Source organism: Sinocyclocheilus grahami, unplaced genomic scaffold (genome assembly GCF_001515645.1).
Source record: "Sinocyclocheilus grahami isolate Dianchi unplaced genomic scaffold, SAMN03320097.WGS_v1.1 scaffold60.1, whole genome shotgun sequence".
NCBI classification, from domain to species: domain Eukaryota; kingdom Metazoa; phylum Chordata; class Actinopteri; order Cypriniformes; family Cyprinidae; genus Sinocyclocheilus; species Sinocyclocheilus grahami.
In genome coordinates this window covers 1,670,251-1,690,060 of record NW_015505239.1, presented here as the reverse complement: position 1 = coordinate 1,690,060, position 19,810 = coordinate 1,670,251, and the positions used below count along the sequence as shown (strand labels likewise).

At 38.0% G+C, this 19,810-nt stretch overlaps 1 protein-coding gene across 1 annotated transcript in view; it reads left to right on the top strand.

Annotated features, from left to right (window-relative positions):
• The window catches only part of LOC107584474 (forkhead box protein P1-B), a 166,138-nt gene that overhangs the window by 62,249 nt on the left and 84,079 nt on the right, over positions 1-19,810 (top strand). The window contains exon 6 of the mRNA XM_016271111.1: positions 8,742-8,908. Within this exon, the coding sequence (XP_016126597.1) occupies positions 8,753-8,908 (156 nt within the window). The 5' untranslated portion in view covers positions 8,742-8,752. The remainder of the gene's footprint in view (positions 1-8,741; positions 8,909-19,810) is intronic.

The following is a 19,810-nucleotide window of genomic DNA, read 5'->3' as shown; positions in this document are numbered from 1 at the left end:
AACAAGCAGTATGATGTTGTTATGCTTTTGGGCCTGTAAATCGTGCATTGAGTATCCAAGTTGCTGTAGTTATGTTGTTGCCTTTTTCCATTAATGCCAATTGACACTATGGCAGTGCAACTGGGTAATTTACCCCCAAGATAATGTTTCTAATAATACAGGCCCTCTCATGGTTTAGACTGGAAATATTAATTAGACAAAGTTCATGGAGGCTAAACTCCCCGTCCCACAAATACGCGTTTGACACATTTCCTCTGCGCAAAAGTCCGCATTCTCTCCACCCACGGGAGCGCTCCTTGCACGAATTTCGAGTAACAATGATTAAAAATATATGACACACTTTTAAATAATATTAAAACAATATGCACTTTGGCCAGTCCCAGAGGATGCGGGAGATTGAATGCCTTGTTTTCTTTGCAGTGTGCGTGCGGGTGTTTGACTGTTCTAATTTGTCCATTGTGCTGTGGGGCCTTTTGAGTGAAGGCCTCCTTCCCCACGTCTCGATGCCTCACGGTGAGACCCAGCTCACGGTTACCGACTCTTCGCTGCCGTGCTTGTGCGCTAATCATCACAAGCTGTCTGTGAACGAATCCTTCAATGTCGCTTGAAGGAGAGTAGCTCAGGAGTTTGCCGTAAACCACTCATGACTGTAGTTCCACATCCCAAAATTGGCCTTTCTATCCTGGTAGTGGCTGCATTAAAACTCATTAGACTTTTTCTTATTTACTTTGGTCTCTCTTGGCTGTTTCACTAAAAATACCATGGCCTGCCTTACTTTTGTGCGTTCCATCATAGTCTTTGCACAGCAGGGCTTTAAACGGCGCACAGACTTTGTCGTAAATTCATTCGGAGGAGGCAAACTGTTTTGTGTACCTTTTGAAATTATACATCTATTTAGCCTCTCCGCTGGAGTTGTCTTCCGGTTGACGGCATCCTGATTGTTCATTTCTTGTACATTTCTCTAGCTTGTAGTGTGATAATGGGTTCATATTTATTTGAATCATTGTGCGCAACATTACAGAGCGCCAGCATCGGTTAGCGGTTATGGTCTGGTGATATGTTTCAATCTGGATTTCATGCATAAGGATCTTATTACGTTCCTCTCGATGTGTAATAAATATGTTTAGACCCCTGTATCACTTGGTTTTGTAGCTCTTCAGAGCGGTAGTAAATCGATTTGGAGAGTTAAATGAAATGAATGTGAGAACGGTTGGACTGAGAAGACAGGAAGTTGAAAAATCAAAACACTACGCTGTTAGGAAAGATTAAAAAGGACGTTTTCAATACTTTAGTTTCGGGACTTGACACACAAAAGAAAATTCTACTTATCTGCTCACCCTAATGACGCTTGATGAGTTAATAATGAAGTATACACACGGACGTTGTGGGGGCTGTACAGGTTTTTTTATGTTTCTGAAAGAAGCTGAACAAGTCTGCATTTACCTATAAAGTAAAAACATTAATATTCTGAAATAGTAATACAATTTAAAACAACTGTTTTCTATTTTGATTTGTTTTAAAATGTAGATTTTTCCTGTGATTGCAAAGTTTTTGCAAAGCCATTACTGATACTATGCTGATTTGATGCTCAAGAAACATTTCATCTTATTATTAATGTTGTAAACATAATATTTTTGTGTTCAAAGAACAGAATTTGTATCAGTGTTGAAGTCTTTACTGTTACCTTTGATCGATTTAATTCATCCTTGCTAAAAAAAAAGTTATTAAAAAAACTTACTGACACCAAACATTTATATATAATTTTCAATATTATATATTATGGTAGATATTATGAAGAATGTCCAAGCTTCTCTTTTCAAGGAAATACATTTATGCAGCCAAATGCCCCAAAAAGGACAAAAAGCACCATAAAAGTGGTCCATACAACTATATTCCAATTCTTCTGAAAGCATACATTTGCAATAACATGAGGGTGAGTAAACGATAACACCTTTTTTTGGTGAACTATCCCTTTAAGAGAATAGTTGTTTATGTATACACCACCTATCAAATACTTGTTTTTTTTACTGCCTTAGTCAATACCATTGTGAATGTTTACAGTACAATCAAACTCGACGCTTTGTCATTGTAAATATACAAGAACCCACAGCCATAATTGATATTTTCCAAGGACTAGTTACTGAGTAATTGACTGTGGTAATGTTTAACAGGTTTTACAAGTTGCTTGCTGCTGTTTTCACAGAGGCAATAAGGATGATGCTGCGTGTCTGTTTGTTCCGCAGACCGAGCCGGACATATAGGAGGAACGTGAGGTCCGTGAGATCCAGCCTGTTGAGCAACACCCCCCTTCCCCATCTATTTCGCATTCACGTTGGCCGTTAGCAGCTGTAGCCCAGCCGTCCTAATGCTTCTTTAAATGTCAGGAAAATGACTGTTTGTTTGTCTTGAGATTCTCCTCCAACTGTTTATTCAAGACGGGCTGCATTTGCATTGACCTTGCTGTCCATACATGCTTGCCCGCCTTCTTCCATTCTTTTCGTCCCATCGCTCGCTGTCTTTCTCTGAAGTGTGTTTACATTTCAGCTCGCCCTCTGGGTAACCTATGGGATCTGTTGATAATTCCACCTGGTTAATGTTAAATTGCTCTTTGCGAGAAGATGTGTTTGTTCATAAACAGAAAGAAAAGGCCCTGTTCCCCCCTTGTTTACCGTAGTCATGGCAGCAATCAGTTATTAAACAAATAGCGAGCTTTGTTTGTATGAGCTGCCGGACCGGCATCAGCCCTACAAGGTCTGGAAGCAAACTCAAGAAAACACAAAAGAAAAGACAAAACCCGTCTGTCCAAACGTGCTGGGGTTTTGTTCTCAGAATGTTGCCACAGTAGTGTCGAGATATGTTTCTGGCCTGGAGAGGCCCGTCGAGATTAGAGGGGCTGTTTGGTCTCACAGTGAGATCTCCTTTTGGCAGAATGTCACCGCTGCTGTCATTTCCTCTTTTGAGAGGGCGACGAGCAATTCTTTTCCATGAGGGCGAGTCACTAGCCCTGATTGTGCCGACACGTGTGAATGATGCAAAGTTGTGCCTTGGGGTGGAAGACCCACACCGAAGGTAACATGTTGCATGATATCTGGCTTAGATATGTAACAGACAGACTTTTGAGGAGGATTAGCATCCAGGTTTGATCTCTGTCAATTTGAGTGAACTTGCATTACACTTTGGGGTTTATTTATGCGTTTTTCTCAGTAAATTGTACATGCTTATTTGTTTATTTTTTTACATTGAGTTTGCCTTTGCCGTCATCTAATGCTCTAATGCTTAATTTACAAATTAAAAAATCGAATAATTAAAAAAACACTGTTAGATGTAAACTAACGTACTATCTCAAAATGATTTTTTTTTTTTTTAACCAAGTAGAGTAGAATTTTTATATTGTCCATTTATCGGTTCTTGACAATAGCATGAAAATAATTAGCACTATCGACCAGAATTTTTTATATCAGTACATCTCAGTACACTCATATGATGTGAATAATTTTACATTTGGGTTTATACGTTTTTTAATCAAATCTCATAATGACTATCTGTTTTTAATATTGTATATTATAATGTTGTGATGCCTAAATTCACTTAGCATTTTTTATTTTGTTTTGTTTTAGTGAGCACTTCTCCTTTGCCGAGACAATCCATCCACCTCACAGGTGTGGCATATCAAGATGCTGATTAGACAGCATGATTATTGCACAGGTGTGCCTTACGCTGGCCACAATAAAAGGCCACTCTAAAATGTGCAGTTTTATCACACAGCACAATGCCACAGATGTCGCAAGTTTTGAGGGAGCGTGCAATTGGCATGCTGACTGCAGGAATGTCAACCAGAGCTGTTGCCCGTGAATTGAATGTTAATTTCTCTACCATAAGCCGTATGCAAAGGCATTTCAGAGAATTTGGCAGTACATCCAACCGGCCTCACAACCGCAGACCACATGTAACTACACCAGCCCAGGACCTCCACATCCAGCATCTTCACCTCCAAGATCGTCTGAGACCAGCCATCTGGACAGCTGCTGCAACAATCGGTTTGCATAACCAAAGAATTTCTGCACAAACTGTCAGAAACCGTCTCAGGGAAGCTCATCTGCATGCTCGTCGTCCTCATCGGGGTCTCGACCTGACTGCAGTTCGTTGTCGTAACGAACTTGAGTGGGAAAATGCTCACATTCGATGGCGTCTGGCACTTTAGAGAGGTGTTCTCTTCACGGATGAATCCCGGTTTTCACTGTACAGGGCAGATGGCAGACAGCGTGTATGGCGTCGTGTGGGTGAGCGGTTTGCTGATGTCAACGTTGTGGATCGAGTGGCCCATGGTGGCGGTGGGGTTATCGTATGGGCAGGTGTATGTTATGGACAACGAACACAGGTGCATTTTATTGATGGCATTTTGAATGCACAGAGATACCGTGACGAGATCCTGAGGCCCATTGTTGTGCCATTCATCCACGACCATCATCTCATGTTGCAGCATGATAGTGCACAACCCCATGTTGCAAGGATCTGTACACAATTCCTGGAAGCTGAAAACATCCCAGTTCTTGCATGGCCAGCATACTCACCGGACATGTCACCCATTGAGCATGTTTGGGATGCTCTGGATCGGCGTATACGACAACGTGTTCCAGTTTCTGCCAATATCCAGCTACTTCGCACAGCCATTGAAGAGGAGTGGACCAACATTCCACAGGCCACAATCAACAACCTGATCAACTCTATGCGAAGGAGATGTGTTGCACTGCGTGAGGCAAGTGCAAATGGTGGCAAGTGCAAAAAAGGCAAATGGTGGTCACACCAACCTGAGACTGGTTTTCGGACCCCCCAATACAGTAAAACTGCACATTTTAGAGTGGCCTTTTATTGTCGCCAGCCTAAGGCACACCTGTGCAATAATCATGCTGTCTAATCAGCATCTTAATATGCCACACCTGTGAGGTGGATGGATTATCTCGGCAAAGAAGAAGTGCTCACTAACAGATTTAGACAGATTTGTGAACAATATTTGAGAGAAATATACCTTTTGTGTACATAGAAAAAGTCTTAGATCTTTGAGTTCAGCTCATGAAAAATGGGGGCAAAAACAAAAGTGTTGCGTTTATAATTTTGTTCAGTGCATATATATATATATATATGTATGTATGTATGTATGTGTGTGTGTGTGTGTGTAAGAATTATCAGCCTATATGTATAGGCCAGAATTTATATATCGGTAAATCTTGGTGCTTTAATATGATGTAAATAATTTTACAATTTGGACAGTGTACAAGTTCCAAGTTATTTTGGGGTTGAATTTCATACAAAGCAAATTATATCGCCATATACACTTTTACTGTAATATAAAAATGTCTCGTAATGTACCGTGATGTAAGATCATAAGGTGATTTTGCTCACACCACAATCCCTAGCCAAAATACAGCTGTCTGCGTTACTCATCAGGAATCCTTGGGGGAAAAGCATAAAAGGAAAACCTCAAGATGCTCTCACACCTTTTCAGTTGTACAGATCGTTGTGTTGTCTAGACAAGCAACAAGGCTGAACCTAACAACAGTGTGATCACGGGGTTTTGTCGTCCTTATTGTGTCTACTTATCTGGAGCATAAGAATGTTGTGCTTTTGTTGTGTGCTTGTGTAAACAGGGGTGGTGTGAGAACACAGGCTTGTAAGAGCAGGTGGGCTTTCAGAACTTACCGGAATGACAGCATCTTTTTAACACTGATGGAGTCTGCTTTCCGGACTGGTGCATGGCACACACAAACACACTCTCTCCATAAACACAGTCAAATCCAGGGAAACAATAAATAAGGGAGAACGCTCTTGATTTTCTGTATTTGCTCATGCTTTTATGTAGGCCAGGTGGGGTGCGTGTGCTCGCAATATCAGATGAACCAAGCAAAACGTCAACATACACATATTCTGACCTTGTTGTATTATCCGTTGTTTGTTCCAAACACTTGTTGTGTATAGCAAGCAAGTGTTTTGTGCGGAAAAGGCGCAGACATCTGATGATAGAGGTTTGTTTGGTAGGTGCCTGGCGGCGGGGGCTTAATCTCAGGGAATTTCCATTATATTGAAGTTTTTTTCTTAAGTCTTTGTTTTCTTTTTATTTAAAGCCACGATAAACACTGTAAACAAACAAATCTGTTTCTCGTGAACCCTTGCTGGTTTTATATGCGTTTGTCTGTTATTCATGTTTATATTGCATCCAAAATGCGACGACAGAAAATCACAGCTGCACCTTTGTTATCAAAGCGAGGAGAAATCCAAAGCTGGAATCATAATAATAAGACACTAAAACAATAGCTTAATTCATAAAGCCATTGACATTATTAATGCCCTTCCACCAGGTTATTTTTTTCTTCCATCTATTTGATATTTGTGATGGATAACAGGCATTTTCTTTCATCCTTTTTTTGGTCGCGATATTGCAGCTTTTGAATTATTCCATGGCGAAATTTAATGAGAAAGTAGATTTATGGGTTTCATTTGTTTGTCAATTCCGAAATTAATTGGGTGTTAATTTTAGCTGGCCCTCTTCAGACGTGGATGCAGGCGCGCGTGCATTACTTTGCATTCGTTGCAGCCTCATGTCTTTATTGTGGGTCACTAGTTTTGCATACATTAAAATAGCCCCCCGGCTCATTCTCATGATTACTTTTAGAGATGCCACGCATTCGCAAATTTACGCCCTTCCTTTATAATTATGAAAATTTAGTACGGAATGACAGTGCATGCATAATAGCCATTATCACCCTCTTTTATGGAACACAATGAAAAAAGGAGAGAGAACAAATGAGACAGTAAAACCTAAAAGAGACAGAAAGAGAGAAAAGCTTGCTAAACAAGCCACAGCTTGTTTGTGGGAGTACTGGGTACTTGGTCCATTTGTCTCTAATTGAAAGGATGATTTTGAGTATGGAGTAGTTTAGTTACACAAATAGGTTATGTAGTGTATTCAGGGTGTTTTTGGAGATAAAAATAAAATATGGGATGAAAGGGGTTCAGGGTTCCCACAGTCATGAAAAACCTGGAAATATCAAGTTTTTTTTTAAATTGTGAATTTCAGGATTTTTTTACTACTCTTTTCATTTATTATATGTAAAAAGTGCATTATCGGTAACTGCTACTGAATTTGTTTATTTGTCCAAAAAACAAAAACATACAGAAGTAAAGTTGTTGATGTAGTTCAGATTTAAAGTGCAGTTCAGTATTTCTGATTAATCACTTTTACATGTGCACTTGTACATGTGTAAATGTCTGTACAAATGTAACTAAATTAAAAAATATATTAAATATAAAAACTTAAAATAAATATGAAAGTAAAATTGATAATTCTCTATAATTATATTTTTACAGTTTATTTTTACATTTATTAAAAATATTATTTATTTTTATAATATTGGCTGCAATATAACAAAGAGTGAAAAATTTAGAGGGGTCTGAATACTTTCCGTACCCACTGTATATATATATATATATATATAAATTATTATTATTAAAAATATATATTTATATATACACATATACAAATTAAAATTGTATGTGTATATATTTATTTTCTGTCTAGTAGCTGGTGTGTCTTATTGTTTACAGTGCATCTGCTTTATCAAAAACACAATAGAAGAGACGCAGCCCGCCAGTGGTCCAAATGGGTCAATGCCCAAAGTGTTCATCTGCGTCTGCAATCGCCTCTCCCCTGCAAACCTGGCTGAACAATTATCACGCGCCTTATTACTGTCTGAGAGGAGGCAGCATTATAAATCTGAATTCTTTTCAATTTTCACCTGCCTATGTGATTAGCACCCACTGCTTTAAGGGCATTCATTCTGCCTCATATCAATAATTAATAAGCCAAGTTAATTTACTTCTGCCCGGCTTGGTCAGCTTCATTAAGATGGTCTGAAACGGGGCTACGAGGCACTCCACGCCAACGAGGGATGAATGCAAAAGATATAAATCTAAGTGTCTGTCTTGGGACGATGTGGATAAATCAGTGTGTTGAAGGAGAAAACTAGACTTTTGAGAGTATAACGCAGTTAGTTGGGAAGCGTTTGGAAGAACAAAAAGCCTTTTTGTGTGTCTCAATAGGCATCGTTAAAGTGTAATGTATTATTGGAAATACTTTGGAAGTCCATCGGAATATTTTCAGGTTTGTTTATTTGTGTGCGGGCCCAGGACCGTGGCGTTAACTCAACACCCAGGATGCAAACGTTTGCCGAGAAGTTTTGAATTGGACGATTTGTAATCCGACCGACTCCCCTGCCCTGTTTCCCATTAAAAAGCCATCGGGCTGAGGTTCTTCTGGGAGCAATGCAAGTAAATATACCCATTCCACTTGAACAAGTTTTGTTTGTGAGCCAGTGTGATTTCTTGGGCCTCTCTGCTGAGACGTGACCGAGGTTGGGTTCCCATCCCATTCGCTCTTAGCTGTTTCTTCATTCTTTCAGGCCCAGCATAAAGAAGAAAGACAAACGGAAAAAGACAAATAACTTATTTTAAGCTTGCATCTTTTCAGCCTGTGATGTGATGAAAGATACAAGAAACAAAAGTATAAAAAAAAAGCTTTGTCATATTTTCAGTTTATTATTATTAAACTAGAGTCGTGCTTGCAAACAAAGCAGCATAGATGAGGAAAGATGGGAAAAGTGAAATTGAGCAGCACCAAAGGAAACTGACTTTTGCGTGAAATTGTTTTAAATATGATTTTTGACACTTGTTTTGTGTTTCTGCTGCAGGTTTTTAAGTCATGATGCAAGAGTCGGGGACAGAGGCGACAAACGGAACGGCCAATCAGAACAGCGCCGCACCTAGTGTGGAGGGACACAGAGAAGTTCGATCCAAGAGCGCCACTCTTTCCTCTGACATCACAGTGTCTGACCTCGTCAACTTCCAGCAGCAGCAGGTCTTTCTTTCTTTTCACTCAGTTCTTCCATCATTCGTTTGTTCGTTCATTCTTTCTTTCTTTCCTTGTTCCTTTTTTTCTTTTCCTTTATTCCTTCCATCCTCTCAATTTCTTTTCTCGTTTGCTACTTTCATCTTTTGTTCATTTATTAGTTTGTTTGTTCCTTCCTATTTTTATTTCTTTTCTTTTTATCCTTCATTAATTTCTTCATTCATTCTTTCTTTTTTCATCATTTGTTCATTCATTAGTTTCTGTGTTCCTTCTTTCATTGCTTATTTTCTTTTTATTCATCATTTATGTCCTTTTTTCTTTCATTTTCTTTCTATTCATTGTTTATTTGTTAGTTTTCTGCATCCTTTTTTCATTTGCTCTTTTTTCTTTACTCTTACTTGCTTTTGCTCTAATGCTCATTCTTTCGTTCATTCATTACTTTCTTCCTCTTCCTTTTTTGATGTCCTTTTGATCAGTTGTTTATTTTGTTTCTCCCTTCCTCCTTTCATTTCATCATTCAATCCTTGTCCTTTCTTTCTTTCTTTCTCTTTCTTTCTTTCTTTCTTTCTTTCTATTAACTCTTTACATTGTTTTTGTTCATTCTTTCATTCTTTCCTTCCTCTCCCTTTTTCCTTTTCCTTTTTTTATTCATTCCTTCCATCTTTTGATCATTTGTTCATTATTTTGTTCCTCTCTTCCTTCTTTCATTTCTTCCTTTTTTTCTTAATTCAATTCTTAGTTCTCTATTCGTTTGTTCTTGTATACCCATGTTTCTTTCTTTCTTTCTTTCTTTCTTGCACCTGTCTGTTATTAACGCATGTCAACAGCATCCTTCTCTCCCCTCTTTAAGTGCTTGTAAATATTTAATCATTGCACCCCCTTCAACCAGAGTACATAAACACATTATTATGATTATTTATGTATATTGAGAGCGGTTTGAATTTTTAAACGCACTAAGTGCTCTTTCTGTGATTGTGTTTTTGGTTGCCAATGTGTTTATCCCGGTAACTCCACAGCATCTGCATTCAGGTGAAATATTTATCAGGCTTGTTGCAATGGACAAATGCATAGGTGCAATGGAATTTATGGACAGTCGTGTATGTGCTGCATCCTTCCGGACGCCACAGATTTCACCTGTCGCATTGTAAACCCCTAACACTCAGGTCGAGATTTCAGAGAGCTTCCTTTCAAAGCATTGGAGCGTGGAGTGTTGCAGCTGTTTTTATTATATACCAAGAGTGCCCAAAACATCCTCACTCACACTGAAATAAACAGACGAGCTCTTTCTGTCTGTCTGAGTGTTGCGTTTGCCCACACGACAGCGTGTTGAGCGGGCCAGCATTGAAAAGATCAGCCAGTCGTGTGTTATCTGCACCCCACGGCATGATGGGAGATGTTGTCAAGGGTTGTTTGGTGGGGATGGGGAGCCTCTGAAGTAGCTGTCTGTCGAAGTAACACGGCTGTCGTGGAACTGAAGAGCGCAATGCCTTGGTTTTAACGGCAAACGGGACAGTTCTAGTTTGAAAACAGAGAATGACCCAAAACTGATTTGTTTTGGTCTTATTTCATAAAAGGGATATTGATTTTGTATTGTGTTTAATTTGCTAAGATGTTGGTTGTGAATTAGGATGATTATTTTAGATTACGTATAGGAATAAAACCCATTTGACATCTTGATTTTCCCTTCAGTCTGCTTGAGATCAATCTGTAACTAGAGTATATCGCCGTCAATCAATAATCTGAAGCATCTGTGATTGACTCTCGCTTTCGCCTTCCTCTGAATTGCTTCAGTCTGTCGTGTGCTTCTCGGACTTAGCGTGATGTTGTCAGTTCGAAAATCACAAGCATACTGAATACATTACCGCAGTCGTCACACAAAACCATGGATAAGATTTCAATAACTGCAGGCCACAGTTGAGTAAACAGTTGCACTGAAACTTAATTCCTGTTGACTTTGCCTTCATTCTGTGCCAGGGGCTCAATCTGATTCACTCGACTGAGACAACAGGGTTATGACTCTGATGAATGCAAGGAAATGGAGAGAGAAAGAAGGGAGAGGAGATAGAGAGAGGCTGAACGCCAGAGCGGTTGACCGAATCAGGGATGTGCACTTGACACTCTAACAAAAAAAGAGTAGTATTTAACATTACTTCATAGTTTTATTATGACTATGGTGAGTGAAGGAACCATCTTTTGCTTTTTTCATGCTTGTTTATGGTGACTAACAGCAACTATTTTAACAGCTTTTTCAGAATAGTGCAGCTTAAAACTACCATTAAAAGCTAGTTTTTCTGTGTGGAGCATAGTTTCCATTTAAAGGGGTCATGGGATGCCCATTTTCCACAAGTTAATATGAGTCTTTAGGGTCCTTAATGAAAAGTCTATAACATACTTTGGTTAAAATTTCCCAATGGTAGTGTAAAAAAAACACCCTTTTTACCTTGTCAAAAACAGCTCTGTTCACAGTGACCCGTTCAGATGTCATAGCTTATCAATTAAAGTTTGTTTTTTCATCAGTTTTGATCATTACAAACCAGCTCTTTGTTTTTTTTCTTCCAAGAACAAGGATTCAGTTATGTGATAACTGACAGCTTTTACAACAGATCAGTCTCTTGGCTTGTGTTGTGTTGTGCACATAGTACATAAAGCGTGACCTTTTTAAACCTCCAAAAGCCCAGTTTCTCCTCTGACAAGCTGTACGGTTTTATTATCTCTCAATTTATAAACCCCTACGAATCCTTAAATACGTGAAAAACAACAAACCTGGAGGCTGACATATCATCTATCCTGATTAGTCGACATAACTGTGAAAGACAGTGCTCATTAATAAAGACGAGGGATAAAATAATAGTAATCTGTTTGATCATTTCGACCTTGACAGGGGAATTTATCTTCTCGAACTAGTCAGATTTGGGGGGGAAGTAGACCATAAGCTTCATTTAAACATCTCCATTAGGAAGTCAAATCCCCCGTGCTATTACCTTATATAAAAGAGATGTGTCCCTAAATGGGAGTTCTCTAGATAGAATAGAGCCTTTAGATTCAAATAAAGCCACCTCAAACGTCTTTCATCCTTGTACTAAAGAATTTAGGTTTTCTCTTTAAATGGTTTATGCATATAATTCACCAAAATTAAAGGGACAGACCACCCCTGTCAGCATTTATGCAAAAGATTTCCATTATGGCACAAGCGCCATCTCCAATGAGCAATTCATCTGTCTGTGGTCGACAAGATTAGGGAAAAAACATGTCTGCGAACATCCTTATGATGTAGTTGGGATGCAGTTCCAAGAAAAAGCAGTGGAGAAGAGGTTTAGGGCAAATATCAAAAGAAACTGTAAAAACTAAGGTTGTTAATTTAACTTGTTCAGTAAGTACAATAAGTTACACATAAAAAGAAAAAAGAAAAAAGTTTTTTAATTGATTGACAGTCCTAATAAAAACACATCTTCATAATATAATTTAATATTTAAAAAGAAAGTTGGTTTAAATGTGTTTTTGTATGGTGTCACACGAATGACAATATATATGTGTTATGTTTATGTACTTTTTTTTTTGCATGTCAGCCATCGCTCATTGCAGCAGCGAGTGCACCCACAGGAATTTCCCCATTCACAATACAAACATCCTTCCATGGCCACACAACCAACACAGCGATCAGATATAGCTCATCTCTCATGTGCTCCCCGCGAAATATAACACATTTGTGGCCCAAACCTGGAATCGTACTGGCCTATATCTGATCTCACACAATGTACGGTACTCTCAGTGCAACTTAAAGCGAGAATGCCGTCAGTCCCGTACTGATTGCGTTCCATCACAGGCTGTTATTCTGGCCTCTTCAAAGAGCGCTCAGAGTCTTGTCTTGCACTCAGCGAGGCAGAAAGAGAAGTTGTGGTTTTCAGCAACATCTTTTGATGAGGAAGTGAAGATGATCTTGAGAGATAAAGATTTAAAGTAAATAAAGCCAGCCTGCTTTTATGCAAGAGCAAAACTTTTTTTTGGTGTTTTTAGCTTTTTTCTGCTGCTTCTGTAACAGGAAGTCAACCTGTGTGAAGCACAGTCAGTTTCTGATCCAGCTCAGTTTCTAGGATCATCCATCTGGGAGCCTTCTGATACCCCTTTGTGCATTAGTTTGGATTAGGCTGTTGAATATAGTTGCAAATGTAATTTCTGATCTTGCATGCAGCGATGACACCAGAAATAAATGTAGAACTTTTTTATAACTATTTATTGTACATCCTGTTTATGGACTGCGGAAGGGTTTGATTGACAGCGAAGAGGGTGTGTAGCTCAGTTGATCAAGGAAAAATGTGATGAGACATATTTGAGTTCGACTTTGGTGTCTTGACAAATCATAGCACAGTTTGAGACATTGTTGAGATTATTGGGCTCTTTCTCTTTTCTTTTCAAAAGTTTCGATTTGCTCACCATTTATCTCATTGCTGCCTTGAAAAAACGATTGAGTAGTATGTTTGCGTTTTTTCTTCATCTTGCGCATTCTTCATTCTCATTTCTGTGCATCTAAGCCTCAATATGGCACGATTCCTGATGAGTTATGAGCGATTAAGTAGGTGCATATTTAATCTCTTGCATGTTTAAGCAAGCAGCAGTTGACTCAGACTTGCAGAGTGACTGCCAGGAATCCTGCTCAGCTGATACTGCCCTTAAATTTTAAATATTAATGCCCTGTCTCATGGCAGTCTTTTTTTAATCACATTTGAGAGCACCCTTACTCAAAGGCATACCACCATCATCTCAAAACCACAGAAAAGACAGACAACCAGACAGAAAAGTTACAGCATGAGTAAGTGCTGTTCTTTGATGGAAAGGCAAACTCATCTCAGTTTGTTCAGACAGAATCATGCTTTGTTACAAATCAAAAGATAAGGCTAAGCAAATAGCAATGAATTTTTTAATATACTTCTGTTTTACTCTGACCCCTGAGGAGGCTTAGGAGCCGATGAGGTAACGTCTTCAGTCTGAGTAAGCACAGGTACTTGCATTATGCAGCGTGTAGCAAACCCTGGAGCCCACCGGAGTAAGAAACAACAACTCAAGAGTGGCAGAAAGCATGTATTGTGATGAAGATGCATAAACATGCTCATGCACGCACACCCACGAGTGACGCCACCTCGCTCACAGGCAGGGTTGTGCATCATTTAGAACTGAATTGAGAATGCCTATCAAACTCAATTTCAATGTGAATTGAATTGAGGCAAATGTGGTACAGTATTGTACTTCAAAATTAAATTTAAGGAAGTAGAATTAAAACTTAATGATATGCAAAGAAAGTGATATAACTGATCATAAAAAAATGCAATATGCATAAATATAGAAATGTATTAGTAATTATAATTTTAATTTTCAAATGTTATGTTATATAATAATAATACTGTATGAAAATAATGAAAACCTGAAAATAATGTGGTGTGTATACAGCATATATATGATATATGTGTATAATTTTATACCCTTTAATATGCCATAATTAAAAAAAATTGTTTGTTGTAATATTTATATATATAACCTATAAAATAGTATTTAATTTTTAAAAAATCAGATCTAAAAATAGTACACCCACATATATAAAATAATATTATGTTTTATATATAAAATATTAAAACTATTTTAAAAAATTTATAATATTTGTTATGTATATATTATATTATTTTATATATAAAATAACATGGTAGATATTAACATTAAATAACATTAACAATAACATGCCAGTTTAGCATCCTGTGAGCCTCAGATTCTAACTAATGAATTGGAAAAAAAATAAATAAATCAAATTCTTAAATTCAGAATTTTTGCAACCCTGCTCAGAGGAAAGATGAGAGAAGAAAACCCACATTTGTGCTCTTTTTCACTCTCTTTTCGCTTTAAGGTATCTGCTTGTAAACTGTTAATATTGTCAGATTGCACTAGAGAAAGGCAGAGCCTCCAACTTATTGCAAATCCTGAGCAAGAGATTGGTGTTATGACACCACATATTGCCCCAAATTGCTTTATTGGTAAAACGCTAGTGCTTCCTTCAATTTTGATAATTTTATGGAATCCCTCGTTGAACGGTTTAATTATGTTATCACCCAACTGGCAACATCTGTCTTTATCCTGGAACAGGTGACAGTTTTATTACGGGACGAATCTCTCGGCTGGATCTGCCGATTGATGGCCGATCTGATTCATAATCGTACAGATGGAGATTGAAATTGTACATTAATGTGCTTGTACGTAGAAGAGAGGAGAAATAATTATTTGCAAGGAGAGAGAAGAAAAAAACAGAAACACGCTGTGCGTGATTCTCCAAAGCCTGCTACAATTGAAGCATATTGCTTTTCGGGATCGTAACTAATTGTTGCAGGCAATATATCCCTCTGGCAGTGCCCTTCTCACCCCCCGATACCCCTGATGCTTTACTCCGCTCATTTACAAGAGTGATATTTAGAACAGGCTGTCTGGAATCAGCAGGTAGTAGTTGCGTCGTCACAATGCTCTGATCTCCTCCGCAGCGATGACACGCAGTTCACCCATGGTAAAATGCACCTACAAGTAGTTTGCATCCTGTTTACAGGGTTTGATTGACAGCGAGGCGATGAGAGGGGCTTCTCCGCGCTGGCGTGCGATAGTCGGATCTGCCGAACCGCTGTTGAGAGCCTCTACGTTAGAGTGCATGCTGGAAACTGTTTTACTAATGGATATCAGGTCAAATGGTCAGCAATGGAGACAAGTAGTGGAGTGAGAGAATGTGTGTATGCATTTGAAGAGGCTGCCAAAGTGAGCGCAAATGTGTGAGTCCATATGCGTGAGTGGGTGGGTTTTGCATCATTGCGTGTGTATAAAAAAGGAGCATCCTATTGTTCCACTTCCCATATACCCTTGCTTAAAAATGGGGGTCAATTCGTATGCATACATACATATGTGTTTGCTATGCTGGTACCATTAGTGAGTATGAAGCACTTCTTATTGTCTGCTGAGACCGGATGGGCTTTGATGCCAGCGTGTGTGTGTGTGTGCCTTAAAGAGGGGAACTCTACACTCTGAGCAGGTGTTCCCAGCAGCTGTCGGACTGTGGCTGCACTGGGAAATGCATCCGTGTTGTTTTAGTATTAGATGGCTTATTTGGAGTCCCGAAAGCAGCGAGTGAGGATTTCTTCTTAACGCGCCACTTGAGTTTTCTCATGAAAGAATAACCTCTGTCTCTCTGTAATCCTTCACGCTTTTCAAACAATCAAACATCACTGCGGCGTGCTTGCCTTAAAAGAAATGCATGACGATGTAATTTCATACTTTTGAAACATATTAATGCACATATACCCGTTTTCACACGATCTTGCATAAGTTGCATCGTCATTGAATTTGAATTTTTATATACAGAGCCTAAAATGAACAATCGCCCAGTGGCAAATGTGAGTAAAAATGAGCATTGGTGAGTATATGAAAGAGTGTTACTCTCCTGTTGTCCGGTAACTGTTTTTATTAATTCTAATAATGCCTTGGGAATGTGGTATGGTTTTACACAATTAGCAAATCATAACGACTGCGTTGAAATTTTATAAATATGTAATCTGATGTGCTGCCTGTTTTAGAGTGAAGCACAGCACTGTGATCTTTTCACATGAGCCACTCATGATAAGTGTACTTAGTATCTCAAAGAAAATGTAACATGCACTAAACATCTTATCAAGTTTGTAATCACCATGGTTGATAAATCTGTCGTCAACAAAAGAGAATTTCACTTTCTATTTCTAAAACTTTCTATGTGGTTTTCCACCAAAATGAATTAATAAAATAATAGTAGTGCTGTCAACCGATTAATCGCGATTGTGTGTCTCCGAGCAACACACAGCGGTGTTTCGTGAATCCACGTTTTTGAACAAATCGAGTGAGTCAATGATTCAGTGGCCCATTCATAAGGATAGTCCCTTGCCTCGTTTCTGAATGAATCAAACGGTTGAATGAATGAATAAATGACTCACTCATTAAAACAGACATTTGCCGCCACCTACTGGTGGTTTAGTCATATTTAAAAGTATCATTGCATTTTTTCAACATTTATTTGTGTTTAAAAAATATGCAAAATATTAATCTTATACAATTATTTATGCATTTGAAATTTTGCAGTGCAAATGCATTTATGGCACCTCAGCTTCATCAAACTGTCTGTGTAAATGCATCGAATGCCGCTTCAGATGCAGCTTCTGTTTCCTCAGCAGTGAAAAGATAGAGTTTGTTAATACTAATTTTATTTGAATGGTAACAACTCTACAGTTTCTTATTATTCTAACTGAATTAATTGAAACAAAGTAAGAATTTGATGTGAAAGATGACACATTTAATAAGTTTAGGGGAAAAATGACCATTTATAAACATAGTGGGAAATTACATCTGTTTTGTTACATACAGCAACTCATTTTAAGTTAAATATTTCTTCCTCTTTCCTGCCACAGAGCACTTTATTTTTTGAGAGTTGTTTAAGTGAGAGAAAATCTGTAACTTAGTCCAAATTGTGGGAATTGTAATGTTTAGTAATTTATTTTATTATGTAAAAAAAATTTGCATTGAAATTTGCATAGATTTTTGCTTGTATATGCTGTCAATTATAGTTCTTAGAAAGAAAATCGGAATCGGCAAAAATCGGTATCGGCAAGTCACACTTCCAAAAAATCAGAAATCGGAATCGGCCAAGAAAATTGCAATCGGTGTATCTCTAGATGCGATTAATCGCGATTAATCATGATTAATCGTTTGACAGCACTAAATAATAATAACAGTATTATTATTATATAAACTAAAATTACAATGAAATACTTTACAGTTCAAGAGTATTATAGTGATATTTAGTGAAAAATAAATAAATAAAATAAATACATAAATATTGCAATTAAATGTGCTTCCCCAATTTGTTCTGCCTTTTGGTTTAGGAAATAATGTACATACAGTTTGATGGCCGGTAAATTTTTCACAAGTCACCAGCTATTGGCAGGTGTGGCAAAATGTTAGTTTTGTTTACATACAGGCAAATGAAAGGACTATAAAGTGGAGGTAATTTCTTTTTGTTTCAGCTAATATGACCCAATTTATAAGGGATAAAGTTAAAGATGCCACAATATCATGGGGATACGTTTAAGCGTGGGGTTTGTGCAATTTTAATGAGTGTTTCTCTTTAAAAAACTTCACAGAATTAATATGTATCAAGAAAAGTATTTTTTTTTTCAGAGGAACAAAAACTTCTGGGTAATTAATATTCATAGACTGTGCTTGTTAACACCCCCAATGCAAATGCAGTGGAGATCCAATTAACATAGAATGGTCCCCGAGGAATCGGGACGATAAGGGTTAAACGAGCTATTGAAATTGAAACTAGGCCTTTCGGCCCGTTTTTAAAACACTTATTTGTTTCAATAAAACGGTAATCCGTGTAGCTGCTCGTTTCTCAGATTAAGGCATCTCAGTCGGGCTCTGGAGGCTTGGAACGAAGGTACCGATGTGTGTGCGCTCGTGGTGCCCACCCGTCACTAATGCAGAAGTGCTGTAGCTGAGGTAGCTTTTATTTCTTATTCATAATCTGCTGGCGCTAGGCGGATAATAGACATCAGTGTTCATTCAGAGAGCGGCGTGTCAGCCAGACCGCGGCTGACAGAGCAAAGTGCTGGGGTTCTGCGTGTCTCTAGCTAGCTACCGGCCCTTCCCGTATAGTTCCCCGGGGAGGCGATGAGAAAAGCACCTGCTGAAGCGCTACAAGAGTCTTGAACACTTAACAATGCCAATAAACGTGATTGTCCTGTGATTTGATGATGATGATGTGCTGCAGCTGTTTGTTTTGTTTATATCTGACAAGCACATATTGCCTCACAGAATCAAATCTTCATCAGTGGATTATTACTGTAGAGAGGGTTTAAAACGTGGGAGGGACATTATAAAGACGTTTATGGCACACATAAAGATGTTAGAATGCCTTCTTAGTAATTATAAGCATCACAGGACAGATTTTTTGCACCTGTGTAGTAATTGCGTTGCGGAGGTAAAGAAATTACCTTTGACATGCAGAAGTTAAACTTAAACTCAAAATTTTTTAGGGAAGTGATTTTATTTTATATTCATATTAATTTATATTTATTTCTCCAGTCTTCAATGTCTCATGATCCTTCAGAAATCATTTTAATATGCTGATTTGATCCTCAAGAAACACTTCTTGTTATTACCTATGTTGAAAACAGTTATGCTGCCTAATATTTGTTGTTGTTGGTATTGTTATAATGCAAAATTCTTGTCACTTTTTATCAATTTAATGCATCCGTGCTGAATAAAAGTATTAATTTCTTTAAACAACAACAACAAAAAACTTAATAACCCCTAACTTTTAAATGGTAGTTTGTGTATGTACTGTATATGGTGACCATCCTATACCATAGTTTAAATATTGTTATTATTATTAGCCTTTATTTAACCAGGCAGTGCAAGTCATTTTTGAATTTCTGGAATCTCCTGGAGGACATACAGACATACATAACCTACTGTATCATTATAAACATACAATATATTGCAACATAACATGAAAAAAGTAACTAGTACCATACCATGATTAAGATGTATGCAAAATTATTACAGGTGTTTTACCTTGTAATGACATTGGGGGTCCCTTTGTAAAGGGGTCATATGATGCGATTTCAATTTTGTCTTTCTCTTTGAAGTGTTATAAGCTCTTAGTGCATAAAGAAGATCTGTAAAGTTGCAATGACTAAAGTCTCAAATCCAAAGAGATATTCTTTATAAAAGTTAAGAGTCAACCACGCCTACCTAAAACGGCTCGTTCTAACACGCCCCCACATGTCTATGTCACGATGTGGGGAGATTTGCGTAACGCGCCCAAATGGTCACGCAAAGAAAGAAGGCGTAACTTTTATT